General features: G+C 40.2%; 1 protein-coding gene across 1 annotated transcript; it reads right to left on the reverse strand.

The window, feature by feature from the left end:
• Window positions 1–61: 61 nt before the first annotated feature.
• On the reverse strand, window positions 62–14,965 carry LOC117988997 (kinesin-like protein KIF12). The gene is made up of 13 exons (XM_069503217.1): window positions 14,818–14,965; window positions 14,412–14,568; window positions 9,142–9,240; window positions 8,400–8,553; window positions 7,708–7,839; window positions 5,930–6,070; window positions 5,423–5,564; window positions 5,017–5,253; window positions 3,414–3,529; window positions 2,796–2,900; window positions 2,502–2,619; window positions 2,026–2,248; window positions 62–951 (listed from the first exon to the last, which is right to left on the reverse strand). The coding sequence occupies exons 1-13, from the start codon at window positions 14,963–14,965 to the stop codon at window positions 813–815; spliced, it is 1,911 nt and encodes a 636-aa protein (XP_069359318.1). The 3' UTR covers window positions 62–812.
• Between the last annotated feature and the right edge of the window lie 362 nt (window positions 14,966–15,327).

The following is a 15,327-nucleotide window of genomic DNA, read 5'->3' on the forward strand; positions in this document are numbered from 1 at the left end:
ACAACCAATTAGGTAATAAGTATTTAAGGTAGTTTTTTACACAAAATTATATGCACAGCCGAGTTATAGAAATGAAATCATTTTATTAATATACATTAACCGTTTTTATTAGTAAGTACTTAAGTAAAAGAATTATTGAACTTTTCTATGAACTACTAAATTTAATCTTTAATAAAAATTAACGTTTGTCTGTTAACTTTGTACAGCTGTTTTTGACACTTCTGTGTAGGTTTCTAATTTTCTATACAATCAACGTACCTACAATAATAATATGTTGCGCGCGAGTCGCATGCCGACCATTAACAAGCCGGGCTCACTTGGTCACGAGACCAGAGGAACATCAAGTACCTACGGTGGCACACCCCTTTCTTCGGCACCACAGATCACTATATTATACTAGTTTAAAGCGGCACTCGCGTAACTCTTGGCTCTTTTGAGAAAGATTAGAATTACGCGATAGAAAGAGAGGCGTTTAATTTCAGGCAACTGTACGAGCTGTTTTTACGATTACATAGGAACAAGAGTCGCTATTTATTTAAACGTCTTTACAGAGTGATCCTTCTGTATCTGGAAAGAGTAGGCATTCTGTACAGTGCCCGGCAAACAACTTGAGTATTGACGCGATTGGCCGGCGAATAGCGGGTGCGCGCGAGATTGGTTGATCAGTCAGCGCGAGTGCACGCGATTGGTGGATACGTTGACTTTCGCTTCCCGGATTCGCCAATTTTCTCCCACTACACTGCTTCAGGTCCAAGTTTTGCCGGGAACTATAGCATTAGCTAGTTTCCTAATTTCCTATACCTATCGTAAGATTAGCTGCCTCCACTAAAAGTACTGCTGTCAGCAGATCTAACATGGTTCCTCCAGACGTCCGCCTCTGGTGCGCTACCACTGGTGCTGACTTCGGAGTACGCAGCCCTCGCTGGTATTATTGGAGATCGAGTGCAAACGCTGGAAAAGGCAAAACGGGCAAGTGACTTTGCTCTGCATAGTTTTTCTTATTGCTGAGGGATGTGACCCTTGATGTAGGAGGGACTGTGGAGAAAATCAATACTATTAACCACATAATGGTGACCGTGGGAGGCGACCGCCGCGTCATTGTTCCCGCTTCGTATCTAGTCTCTTTGGTCGCGCAGGTTTGGATATGGTGCATTAGCTTGAAAACGCTCGATCTATAGTCTGCGACAGATTGAGACGGCAATCGGTGTATGAGGGGGGGGGGGGGGGGCGCGCCCGGCACTCCCGCACGTCACCCGTGCTCGCCCGCACTGCGGGTGTGCGGTGCGTTCCCTACACTTTACCACTTCGACCTGTCGCTTACAGATACGCCATCGAGCTGAGCAGAACTTATACAAAAAAAATTGAACTAGGTAAGTAGTTACCTACCGTACATCATTTATTTTCGACAGTAGGTAAATTGATTTAAATTATAATTATATTCTTATTTAATTATAAGCCCTAGATAAAAAAAACCCTAAACTAAAATGAATTAAAAAATGTGATTGTGACAGCAGTGTAGGTAAGAATTGCGATCCATACTTAGTAAAAAATTTAAATTTTTAACTGTTCTTTTTTATTTAAAGTATTTTTCTTTATTTTGTGATAACATGCAGTGTCGGTCATGCACGTTCGTTGCTTGAAACTGACCTGAAATTCATCAGCTTTGTCCAAATAAAGTCCTATAAAAAAAGAAATTTTGGAAAAACGCCAATTATTATTATTATACCTTAATATGAAATCACTGTATCTACCTACCTACTGTAGAAATAAACCTAAATTATTGCCTTTTGCTCATTATTTATCCAGAGCAAAAATTTTGAACAATTTTACGTTGTTTAACTAAACCTAGGTAAGTAATTTGTATAAGATATTTTTTTAACAAAACACAAAAATATTTGTACCTATTCCCTACCCCTAACAATAAAGAGTTATTTTCGATCAATCGTCACAGTTTTATTTAATTTAACATCACCTATAAAGAGCCTTCAGACTTTCGCTTAACATTTAACATTAAATTATACTTACGAGTTAACATCCTCGAGTTTCTTTAACAATCGCTCGTTTTCCCTGCTCAGTAGCTCCTGATCCCTCAACAGTTGATCTCTAACGACGAATAGCTCTGTATTCTCTTGCCTGAGCGCAGAGTTCTCTGACATGTGCAGTTGGACCAGCTCTACTAACTCCTTCTGTGGCAGTTGGTAGAGTTTGTTGGCTTCTATCGGAGGCGGAGTGCCGCGACTCTTTTGACCTGTTTGAATTAAACCTTGATATTTTACAAGGTAAAACATTAAGTTAACCATGTTGTAGCACTTAGCAGTGCAAAGTTCCTGGCCCCCAAACTAGGATTCCCTGTGCTATGGGAAGCCCATAACATTATCCAATTCCAAATGAAATTAATAGAAGCAGGGTGAGTTTATTTTGGGTTTCTTGTCAGACTAGGGTGGCATTGGAATCCTCTTAGCTTTAGTTTTAAGTTGACGTTAATGTTTTCTTGTACTCACTATAAGTGTCAGCATTGTAATCGGAGTGAATTTGTAGAGCTGCCCTCAAGTGGTGGTTCTCAGTTTGCAGCGCCTCCACTTCCCTCTTCAAACTCAGTATTAAAGCGTCCCTGGCGTCCTAATTTGTATGAAATTAATTATCTTAATATGTGAAAATCTTTCCCGAATGGATCTTATGCAGTATTTTTTATTTATATTTTAGGTAGGGCCTTACATTAGTTTGTTAATACGTTTTTATGAAATTAATAAGTAGGTATTAGGTATTTATTTATTTACTAAATAATAATCTCTTACCATTTTAACAATAGGCTTGGATTTAATTTTCTTAGCGCGAGCGGCGTATCGCAGCGTGTTGATAGTTTCATTCAAATTGGACTTTGTAGGTGCTATGCAGGCGATCTGAAAACATTTTTTCGTCGCCTTAAAATGTGTAAATTTGGCTACAGATCAGAAACTTATTTCTCACCATTTATCAACTAAATGATTGTTATTTTATATTAGGTACGTGATAATATTATGTAAACCTTATACCAGATGGATACCAGATATCCTTCATCATCCGCCAAGCCCATTGCCGGGCCATTACCGAACACAGCTCTCCTCTCAGAATCAGAAGGGTTTAACCCATAGCTTAGTCCAACACGATGGCCAAGAGTGAATTGGCAGACTTCATAAAGTCAGGCACACAGATTTCCTTACGATGTTTTACTTCACCATTGAAGCTACTGTAACTCTGAAAAGTTAGAGATGCGTGCCCACCCCGAATCCCGAATCTTCTGAATAGGAAGCCGAAGTCTTAAACCACTATGGCTATTGTCGGTACCTACTCATTTTATTTAACTTATAAAATATTATGATTTCATATTTTCTTCTATACAGGTAAGATTTTTATGTAACCACTAAAATGCCTACCATCAACGTTACTCCATTTCCAGACAAGCTGTCGGCTAGCAGCTTTGTAAGCTTGCTGTCCCGGTACGGTATGTGTCCTTTCTTCTTACCATCACTTAGTTGTGCTATACAGTACCCTGGAAAAACATTACTGAAATGTAGTGGTGTCATCGACCGATAGACAACTGCTAAACATCAACTTTTCCAAAGTCTTGCCTTTGCTTTTTGTCGTGACGTTTTCGCACGCTGAGTATTGGCGTGTAGGACGCAGGTCATGGAGGTCTAAAAAGCACTGCTTAGCGTAGTTGAAATAGAACTGCTCATTGACCTTCCCCAAGCGATATCACAATCAATGATTCTTTATGCAGATGACTGCACTATCATATATGAAGGGCGAAATGTACAAAACTATATAACGGAAATCAATACATCAATTGATCGAGTAATTGACTGGCTTGACAAAAATAACCTAAATATTAACATAGATAAGACTAAAATTATGACATTTAATTGGGATGTATTAAAAATATCTAATTATAATATTAATCATATGGGAACACAAATAAGTACAACTACAGAAGCGAAATTCCTGGGTATCATTATTGATAACCAAATAAATTGGAAGGCTCACATAGATATTATTTGTAACAAATTATATAAGTTTTCTTATGCCCTTTATAAACTAAATAAAAGAGCTGATATGCAAACGCTGCGTAAGGTACATCATATTTTGGATATGTTGAGTCAACACTTAGATACGGCATTATGTTCTGGGGTAACTCTGTTGACCGTGAGAGAGTTTTTAAGGCCCAGAAAAGGTGCATCCGAGCAATACGAAACCTGCACTGGACTGACGGCTGTCAGCCACATTTTAGGGACCTGCAGATATTGACATTTCCGTCGCTTTTTGTTTATGAGACAGCTGTTTTTGTACACGGCAACCTCGATTTATTTAAAAATATGAATAACAGGAGACACCCATTAAGATTGCGTGCACACCATTCGAAGACAGCGAAAATGCAAAAAAGCATAGTTTGTCTCGCAATTAATATTTATAACAAAGTATCAAATGAGATAAAGAAACTGCCCATGACTAGTTTTAAAACATCACTAAAGACATTTTTGATAAGCAAAGCTTATTATTCTATTAAGGAGTATCTTAATGAATCGAGCATAATTTAATGATTACTTAATGCACGATTTACTTTTATTTAATATACATGGGAACCCCATTACATTAACTTAAAATTTTGAATAATAACCTCATTTTAACTCAACATTGTTCTTATCCGACTATTTGACATTTTATTCTTATTTGACATATTTCACTACCAGACACATTTTTACCTTATTTTTAAAATATGTACGAGTAATATTATCAGAACTCGATGCTAGGTATAACATAACATATTGCATGCTAATAGGCAGAATTTGGCTGTACCTTTTTGTTTTTGTAACATCTCAACTGTTTACCCATATTCGCAATAAAGACATTTGTATTTGTATTTTCATTATAACCTGCCAGTAAATAGGTCCCTATCTAAATGCTTACCCTGGCTTCAAACCATGTGTAAGCCACTGTGTATTCATGACATGTATAAGTAAGCAAAGCAATAAATCTTACCTAGTACCATCAAGCTCCTGTTAATGTTATTGGCTTCCTCCAGAGTCTTGCCGCTGCTCTTCGTGCGCTTGGTCATCTCGCTACCGGCTAAGTCCACGAAGTTCATCTTGCCGTGTGTTGAGCACGTGATGTCGCGGTCCGAGCCTACATCGCGACGTATTCTCACGCTGAGTAAAGTGTGGGATCGGGAAGAGTGGGCGTTCATTGCGTGAGCGCCGACCGCTCGGTTCCGCATCCCTGGGGTAAACGATGGATGGACAAACTAGAGGAAATCTGCCTTATTTTACCATCTTATTATAACCATCGGACTAAGAACAAAGGTTTAAATTAATAACATTATCATCCTGGGACATGGAATACTTAATCGACATTAGGTATAATTATTTAATAAAAACGATGGACCTACCCTCCTCCAATACTGCAAACAGGTCGTCCAGCTCTTCACAATCCACAGTGAAAAGGTTCTCCACGTAAAAACTCCGACTCTCTTTCGACCATCTCACTTGCTGTGGTTTTCTAGCACTGCCTGGGTTTAAAAGGTCTATTACCTAGAACATAAAGTTTTGTAAATACTTTTTTATTGTACCTAAATAAAACGAAAATAATGTAAAGCTTATTTTATAGGCGCTTGAAAAAACCGAACAGAAAATATGAAAATTTGTAAAAAATGTTCACAACGGCGCGCGGGTAATTTTAAGAATGTTAACTCATAAGTGAATGTTAAATTTTCAGTAAAAAATGAAGATGTTAATTAATGTTGAATTTTCAGTGAGATTTGGAGGATGTTAACCCATCGATTCATGAATAAAGTTAAAATTTTGAAATTGTTAACTTTAAGTTACCTGTTTGGGTATAAAATTTTTGTTAGTTTATTGGAGTAAGTATATTATTTTCTGTTGGGTTCAAAACATACCTTTTCATTGTATATTTCCAAAAAGGAAGCTTTCAGAATGTAGTGGCAGTCGGGGTGATCGCGGATAAGTTGGTAGAGATACACGAACGACCGCACCACCAGCCCGTGCTCTGGAGAGTAAGGGCTTGCTCCCCTCTCCACCTAAATATAAGATACATAAATGTAACTATATAGTGATAATCTGATGTCTGTGATAGTCTGACTGATCCATCAACGCACAGCTGAAACCAATGGATGGATCGGGCTGATAGCTGTTATGACGTAGTCATCAGCTAAGAAAGGATTTTTGAAAATTCAACCCCTAAGGGGGTGAAATAGGGGTTTGAAATTTGTGAAGTCCATGCGGATGAAGTCGCGAGCATAAGCTAGTTATTTCATGACAGAGACAACGATCTACAAAGCCAAAATGTCATTCTAAAGGCTGTATATGTATATTACTTTCTGCCGCGTACTGTATGTACCTAGGTAATTCCTATACCTACGTGGTGCTAATTTCCCTGACATAGTGCATAATGAAACGTGTTAACTGTTACACTTACATCACGCGATGTGTTGTTATGCTCGCGACAAATCAAAAAGCTTTTATTACAGAACTATAGCATCCGCGACAATGCCAGCGACGTCGTCCGCGTAGATTTAGGTTTTTTAAAAATCCCGCGGGAACTCTTTGATTTTCCGGGATAAAAAGTAGGTAGCCTATGTCACTCTCCAGGCTTTTATCTATACCCATGCAAAAAATCACGTCAATCCGTTGCACCATTGCGACGTTATTGAAGGACAAACCAATAAACCAACAAACAAACACACTTTCGCATTTATAATTAGGGTACTGATTATTATAGGTAAATACAAATAGGTAGGTACCATCTACCACTACCACTAGTTATGAACGGTAACATCGATCGAATGACCCCAGGCATATAAAATATTTAAATAGACCTACATACATAGGCAGATCGCGAATTTTATTTGCTTACTCTATATTTTGCAAACCACTGCATCGTTGGACTATTGGTTAGCACTGCGGACGACGAGGCCCTGCGTTCGATTCTCGGGTCGGGCCAAAAATTGTTAGATATTGAGTTTTCTGTCAATAAACATATTGTATTGTATAAAACGGGCACATATTACCACGATTGATTAGTCTATTTTTAACTGCCGATATTTGGATTCGGTTGCATGAGTCCAGGCGCGGATCCAGCCTACAAAAAAGGTTGTGGGCACCGCCACCCAAAAATCAGCCAAGTGCGAGTCGGCTTTTTATTCGCGAGCGCGATTTTTTTTACAATCTTGCCTATAGAAGGCGCATTGTTTCCTTTAAGGCAACCCCCGAAAATAAAATTTTCTTTCGGCCCCCGGCCCTCGAGATTTGTGGAGCCCCTTGGTCCGTGGGCCAGTGGCATTTTAGGTTTCTATTAGGGTTGTGGGCATGCCCATCACGCCCACAACGGTGGATCCGCGCATGCATGTGTCGTGGTCACGACGATACTGCAGTGCTGCGAGAGATGAAGTACGAGCTGTCGTGTTCAGTACCGATCTACCCTCTTTCTTCTTCTTTTCGCTGTAACTTCACGAGCTGTCCGGCAAAATACACTCACAACGTCACTATTAACTTTGATGTCGTCCAGTCGTGACCACGTCTCATGCAACTGAGTCGAAATATCGGCAGTTAAAAATCATCTAATTATTCGTGGTATGTACCTCTTTTGTACAGTGCAACATGTATGTACAATACGTTCGTTTTGTTCAGCAGCTTTGCTTGTTTTCTAAGAACTTACAAGACCCGGTGGTCCTGTTAACGTGTGCGTTTTTCCACTGCCCGTCTGTCCGTAGCAGAAAGCTGTGCAGGAGAAGCCTTCCACCGCCATTTCCAGCAGACGTTTTATGCCACTGTATTCTAAGACATCCTCCTGTGCAAACAATAAGGTTTAGAATATTATAGAATAGGTAGGAATAAAGTTTAGCGCGTTGCGTTGCATTGCGTCGCTCGGCGTCGCAGCGTTGACACTGCGTCGTTTTCCCATTGAATTATTATGCGTTTTCCATATATTTTAAACGCACGCGACGTTTCAATGGATCGACGAACGAGAGAGAAAGAGATTATAATATTATCTATCAGTCTATCTTGGTGCAAGAAAGACTGATAATATCATAATATGGGATAAAGGTTATGAACACAACTGGCTGCGACGTCGTGCGTCGTCGCAACGCAGGTGTGGCATACAATGCGTTGAACTTGTTGCGACGACGCAACGCGCTTTACTGTAAATGTTTTTGGCACAAATAAATAAATAAATAAATAACAATAAAAAAACTTACCAAAATGACTGGTATGCGTGCCTATGTAAAGTCTATGTTTTGACTAGGAAACAAAATACGTGTGCGCCACACCGTGAAAGCAGTAGGTAATATCTCGAGGGAGCCAAAGAAGAAGAACGGTGGTAAGGAAATTCCATTTTTAAACACTTACCTGCGTGGCAGCAGGTTCGAAGACAACGTTGTAGGAGAACAGCTTGGGCTTCTGCGCGAGCGAGATGCCGTTGACGATGATCTGCCCTTTGCCGGGGAACTCCAACATGTCCCGCTCTTGTAGAGATCGCTCCCTATCGTTTACAGGCCGGACTCTATGAGAAAAGCATACCCAATGATCTAAACTCCAAAAAGAACAATTATATAGCTCAACGGTACTGCTGCTGCAGCCAGTAGCAATTGGTTAAACTGTGAATCGATTGCATTCGACTAAATATGCTATGCCACAAGACTCGCTTCGCCTGCCCTTCATCCAGCATCACCTCCTACTCGACCTTGATTTGCTACGGATATCAGCGGTTCACATTGCATAGCAAGCCCCTCCCCCGTTCCCACTCGGGTAATTTCTGGTTTCGTGTTTTTCAAAAACACTATAGGGTCCATATAGGACAGGCAAGACTGCGTACAGATCACTGTAACTTGCCCCCTGACGTTTTGTTGGCACCATTGCAAATCGCCAATAATAAACCCTAAGTTCTAAGGAATAAAGCAAACAAAGCAATGTTGCCAACATGACCGCAGGGGACAAGTTTAGTGAACAGTCTATATAGAGTCGGGGTGATGGATGCCATTGTGACTATGACTGACCAGTGCCTGCAGATTAAGTGTTTCATGCTTCTTTCATCCTTATTCTTAGATACCAATAAATACATATTGAAGCGTATAAAATGACGCAAGATTACCGGACAACTACGTTGATATTATCTTCTTCGCCATTGAGGGTTATACTGGAACTGGACCCGTGGTTGCTGCGGTCCAAGCTGCCGGATCTGCTACTTGCACTGAAACATATCTAAATATATAAAAGGAAAAGGTGACTGACTGACTGACTGATCTATCAACGCACAGCTCAAACTACTGGATGGATCGGGCTGAAATTTGGCATGCAGATTGCAGACAGCCATTACAACTTAGGCATCCGCTAAGAAAGGATTTTTTTGAAAGGTTTGAAATTTGTGTAGTCCACGCGGACGAAGTCGCGAGCATAAGCTAGTTTTCATATATATTTTTTGGAACCTTTTTTTTAAAATTCAGATACAAGTTAGCCCTTGACTACAATCTCACCTGGTGGTAAGTGATGATGCAGGCTAACATGAAAGCGGGCTAACCTGAAAGGGGTATGTCAAAAACTAACTACCAACAAACTAACTAAAAAAAATCAACGTGGATTTATGATACGCCTTGTAAATAAAACCGTCAGCTTTTCCACTGGTGAAATGGATTTTTTTTTTCCAATACCCTGTGTACTTTCGCCCTATGTAGGTAAGTCAATTTAGGCGACCATTGAAAACTTTCGTTCGGAAAGTAATTACCTACCGGTGGCCATGTTTTGTGTTTGTTTTGATGTTAGAGTTAATGTTAAGGGCTGTATTAGAATACTTTATGAGCTAGAATAATTACATTTTTCATTTTAGATCTTATATCTATATTTCTAGATTAAAAATACCTAGGAGTGAGTCCAAGCATTTAGCGATAGGTATAATACTTAATTAAGTATCTTATATATCTTTTGATGATATTATTCTTGATATAGGTATTTTTTTATGTTGATGATGTAGGTATTTTTTTATGTTAGGCTAATTTTAGTTTAACAAAAGTGAGAGAATTTCAAGTTTCAACCCAATCTCAAATAAAGTTTGTTGTAACTCGTAGAGTTTGCGTAGACCCTGCGTAGACTGTTTTGAGAATATAATGTTTTGATTGAAATTTCTTATGCTAGACTACATTATAGGAGTTCAATTGTTTATTTATTAATCACTTATTAAGTATTACGTTATACTAAGGCTAGTAAAATTATGTAAAACTCGGTGATGCCCGCGATTTCGTTCCGTTCCATACCACAGTCGTATTTTTTCAACATTTTGTACGATAAATCAAAAACTATTATGGATAAAAATTAATAAAAATCTGTTTTAGAATGTACAGATAAAGCCCTTTCATGTGATACCTCATTTGGCATTCTTATTAATCTTACTTTAAAAGTTGAAAATACTAATTATTTGTTCATTAATAGGTTGTACTTTTTATTTGTGATGTAACCACAAATTTACGGTTTTCAGATTTTTCCCCTTATGTCTGCTATAAGACATCGCCAAATTTCATGATTCTAGGTCAACGGAAAGTAGGTTTGTTTCTTGACAGACACGACAGGTAACGAAGTGATCATATAAAGGTTTCTTTTTCCTTTTGAGGTACGGAACCCTAAAAACGACTAACCTCATGAGTCATGATTCATAGAGTACAAAATCTGTAGAACGGATGCACGTAAATTATTGTCTACGATATATTTCATACGAAGCTACGAAAACGGTTCGTTGAATATTCAAACGACTTCCCGCCGCCCGAGTAAGTGACAGCTTTACCTTGTAGGTTCCGTTTTCGTTAAAAATGGCGGCCTAATGTCAAGGTCCAATGTAATACTTGGAATTAAGGCATTCAAAGTATTATTCCATAGTTTAATTATGTTAGATTACGTGGTAAATCGTTATACCAACATTAGAAGGTATAATGATGATGGCAAGAGACCTAACGGAATTGCGGATGTGGGACGCAACTTGTGTTGACACATTGGCCCCGTGTCATATCAGGGAGACAGCATCAACAACGGCGGGGCGATTACGTATCTCGCGACAGGCTTGCGACAGGCTTGCGACAGGCTTGCGACAGGCGTAAATCTCGCGATCATTGCTGTCAAACGTCACACATAACAGCGGCTAGAGAGAGACAGTAATAGCCACAAAGCAAAATAAGAAGAAGAAGAAGAGAGACAGCAAATGAACTGTCGCATTGCTGATGCTGTCGCTACTGCAACGTTTTACGTAATCAGAATCACCCCGCCGTTCTCAGTAGTGGGCCGACGATGGGTTTCAATCTTGACGATCTCTTGTTATATAAAGATAATGTAAAGGCTTTGCAATTGAGTAGACTAGTCATCTAGTTAGCAATGGAAAATAGCTCAAGGTTTAGGATGAATAATTCCCTAGCCTTGAGCGCTAACCAACTGGCTTATCAATACTATTTATTCTTTTCTTTCAATAAATTGAATTTAACGTGAATATAACGAACCATTGAATTTAAAGCGGCCTCGAGTTTTCTTTTACATGAACGTAGTTTGATTGTGATTTGTATTTAAAAAAAATCTCTATATACATAGCATAATAAAAGGAGTGATTTGTGTAATAGACAGACAAAGCTGAGTGTTACTAAGTTTAGATAAGTAGGTACAGTACGCGGCCAAACAAAAGTGATGAACAGTGACAGACAGACAGACAGACAGATAGACAGACAGACAGACAGACAGATCCCATAAGGGCTCCGTTTTTCCTTTTGAGGTACGGAACCCTAATTATAATGTTCCTCCCGACAGAATACGGCCAACAGCAGCCAATCTCAGCGGCAACAAGCCAACTTACCTACGCAGGATTTCCGATTTCTCAAACATGATTTTAAGCTTATTTCGTGGTTTAACGACATATTTTAATGTACCTATATAACGGGTACATACCACGATTAATTTTTGTTTTTATTTGTCAATATTTCAACCCAATTGCACGGGTCGTGGTCACGATGGGACTGCGGTGCTGCGAGAGATAAAGTTCGAGCTGTCAAGGGCAATAGCGAACGACCCTCTTTCTTGTTCTTCTCGCTGGAACTTCACGAGCTGTCCGGCAAAATACACTCACAACGTCACTATTAACTTTCGATGTCGTACGATGCTGTCTTGGTTTGCATAATTCTACCACTGGATTCCACACTGGATTAATCGTGGTATGTACCTACCCGTTATATATACATTAAAATATTCTCAAACATGCACTGCTCATAGACCTATAAATGTACCGATATCTACTAAAAAAAATATAGTTTATTATCCTAATAGCTTATAGGCATTGCGTGCCGCCGCCGGAAAGCGATTCATAGTTTAGTATTGTGTAAATTACGTTATTATGCGTTGGTCATTTTCACAAGAATTACCGAAATTCGCCCACAGTTCGCGTCAATACCCTCACTCGACATTTAGGCACAAAAAGGCATAAAAAGCGGATATGAAAATTATTACAATGCTTAACTTTTATAACTACCTACCCACGACTTTTTGCAATAACATCTATAGGTTACTAACCATAATATTATGACTGAGAGAGCTATGCTTGGAGTTTCTCTATGTGATCAAATCAGAAATGATTGACTGATTGACTGATCTATCAACGCACAGCTCAAAATACTGGACGGATCGGCCTGAAATTTGGCATGCAGATAGCTATTATGACGTAGGCATCCGTTAAGAAAGGATTTTCGAAAATTCAACCCCTAAGGGGGTGAAGCTGACTGACTGATTAACTCGGTATGTCAGCTTTTCTTTTTATATGTTTAGATGTACCTACTCGTACTATGAGAGTATGTAATACCTATACTGGCTTGTGCTTTTGTGCTGGTCAAAGTTTAACGGTAACCGTTAACATAACTTAAACCGCCTGTCATGCAAATAACAGCGTAGCTAAGTTCGAAATGAGTTTAATGCGTAAAAAATAAGTTTCACGCGCCATTTTAACTTTATGTGTCAAATGTCATGTCAAAAGTACGATTTTAGTCCTTATTTTAAAGGTGAACCGTACTTTTGACATTACAGTTGAGACATAAAGTTAAAATGGCGCGTGATAACTCGTTTTGTACGGACTATGCCTATGTAATTTGCTACCTACGCTGACGAAAAATATTTCCAAATTACCTACTTAATAAAGCAGTGCCTTTGTGCGAATAATAAATATAATAAAGTCTATGCATGAACTTCACTGGGGGTTGGCGACTAGAAAAATGGTTGGAACGTTGGAAAGTGGTCGCGTGTTCGTCCACGCGAATTGATTGGTGCCATTAAATATTAACTTGGGGCTCTCACTTCACTTCCGCACACACTATACGTAGGAACGGTTAGGGAGGTGTAATTTGATGAAAAGTGCATCGCCCTCTTGGCCCTAATAAATAGCAAATAACCGATGAACGACCCAAAGAGAGTTAAGAAAATTGTCAATCAATAGGTACGTCCACGGCTGGACATGTAGGTCTCTTGTAGGGACTTCCGACACGGTCTTGTGCCGCCTGAAACCAACTTGACTCTCTGAAACTCGCTTGATGTCGTCTGCCCACCTAGGAGACACCTGGAGGAGGAGGAGGACGCAACGAGCGTAGAGGAGGGGAGCGAAATCGAGGGTGATGACGGATACGCAATGACAGGAGAGGATGTGGGTAACAGGAGACACCACGATCGGCGACGGGAATGTCCCGTATCTGTGACGTCTGCCCCTAGAATGGGGAGAGTGACCTAATAGGGACAAGGGAGCAGATAGAAAAGAACTTGTAGGGAGTTAAGAAGAAGCCCCGGGAAAGAGCCATCGAGCAAGTACTGAACGGGCGCCCTCCCGCGTTTCAGCCAGTATAAGCGCAAGGTTGGTGGGGCTATTTATGTTGGTGGGTGGAGAGTGGTCTACTTAGGGTCCACTTAGGGGAATGGTCTACCAACGCTGCGCTATCCGGTGCAAGGTCGCTTTAGAACCCTAACGTGTTTCGTGTTTTTGAACTAGGTATGTGCCCTGAAGCTGTTGGTGTCTTCGCCCCACTTACCCAGCGCTGGGAGAGCAAGGGAGCTCCCACCTTGGACAAACTGCTCGATCTATTCGCACCCGGTTGTACCATGCTTCGAGCTTTACGCGCCTTTATTTCAACCAATTCTTACCTCACACGAACCAAGACATTTTCGCTCACCTGCCGTTCCTCGATCTGCTTCTGAAGCTGTCGGTGTCTTCGCCCCACTGGCCCAGCGCTGGGAGAGCGAGGGAACTCCCACCTTTGGACAAACTGGTCGTCCCATTCGCACCCGGCTGTTCCGTGCTTCGAGCTTTACGCGCCTTTATTTCAACCAATTTCTCCTCACAGATGCCAAGACATTTTCGCTCACCTGCCGTTCCTCGATCTGCTCCTGAAGCTGTCGGTATCTTCGCCCCACTTGCCCAGCGCTGGGAGAGCGAGGGAACTCCCACCTTTGGACAAACTGGTCGTCCCATTCGCACTCGGCTGTTCCGTGCTTCGAGCTTTACGCGCTTTTATTTCTTTACCTTCAACAAAGAATTTAATATCATGACTTTTTTGGTAATAGCACCGGACAACTTCTTCCACGTGGTTTAAAGATTAAGGATTTTCAAAATCTTTTTAATGGGATCTAGGAAATAAAGAAAACCTACATGCAAAGCCTCACAAGTCACAAGGTTTGAGTCGTGTGACAGGTTCTTTAACTTGTTGTTTCTGCTTGTTTCTGGTACTACGTTCCACGGTTCAGCCTCAGTTACCAGGTACAATATACTCACCAGCACCAGTAGAAGCAGCCAAGGCCTCAGCACTCCGGGATATAGACCTGGACAAGGCAGATGGAGGCGCCTTCATGGGTGTCGCTTGCTGTTTCTGGTATCCCATTCCACGGTTCATGTGAAATAGCTGTAGGTTCTTCAGCGCCATACTTTACACCAAACATTTTATATTCCGAGGATAGAAACGGCACTTTCTTGAAATCATATTTCTTTGAAAGTTTTATCTTTTTGTTTAATCAGTTTTTTAAATTTATTTTCGAGAAACTTCTTTATTGGACACAAATTTTATCATGGGACTACTGCACACAGATACCACAAGCACACATTTAATTAGTAGGTATAAGTCCCGCAAATTGCTATTGCGCTGGAACCATGTCTCATTAACATCGAAATGACGTCAGTTTGACGCCATTCGACGTACCTATATTTAAGTAAAAATATACCATCAGCTCGAAACTTCAGTCTAATGCTGACGTCACTAAAATGGCGGCCACGTGCATTAGCAGTTTG

This window comes from Maniola hyperantus, chromosome 15, assembly GCF_902806685.2.
Source record: "Maniola hyperantus chromosome 15, iAphHyp1.2, whole genome shotgun sequence".
In the NCBI taxonomy this organism is placed as follows: domain Eukaryota; kingdom Metazoa; phylum Arthropoda; class Insecta; order Lepidoptera; family Nymphalidae; genus Maniola; species Maniola hyperantus.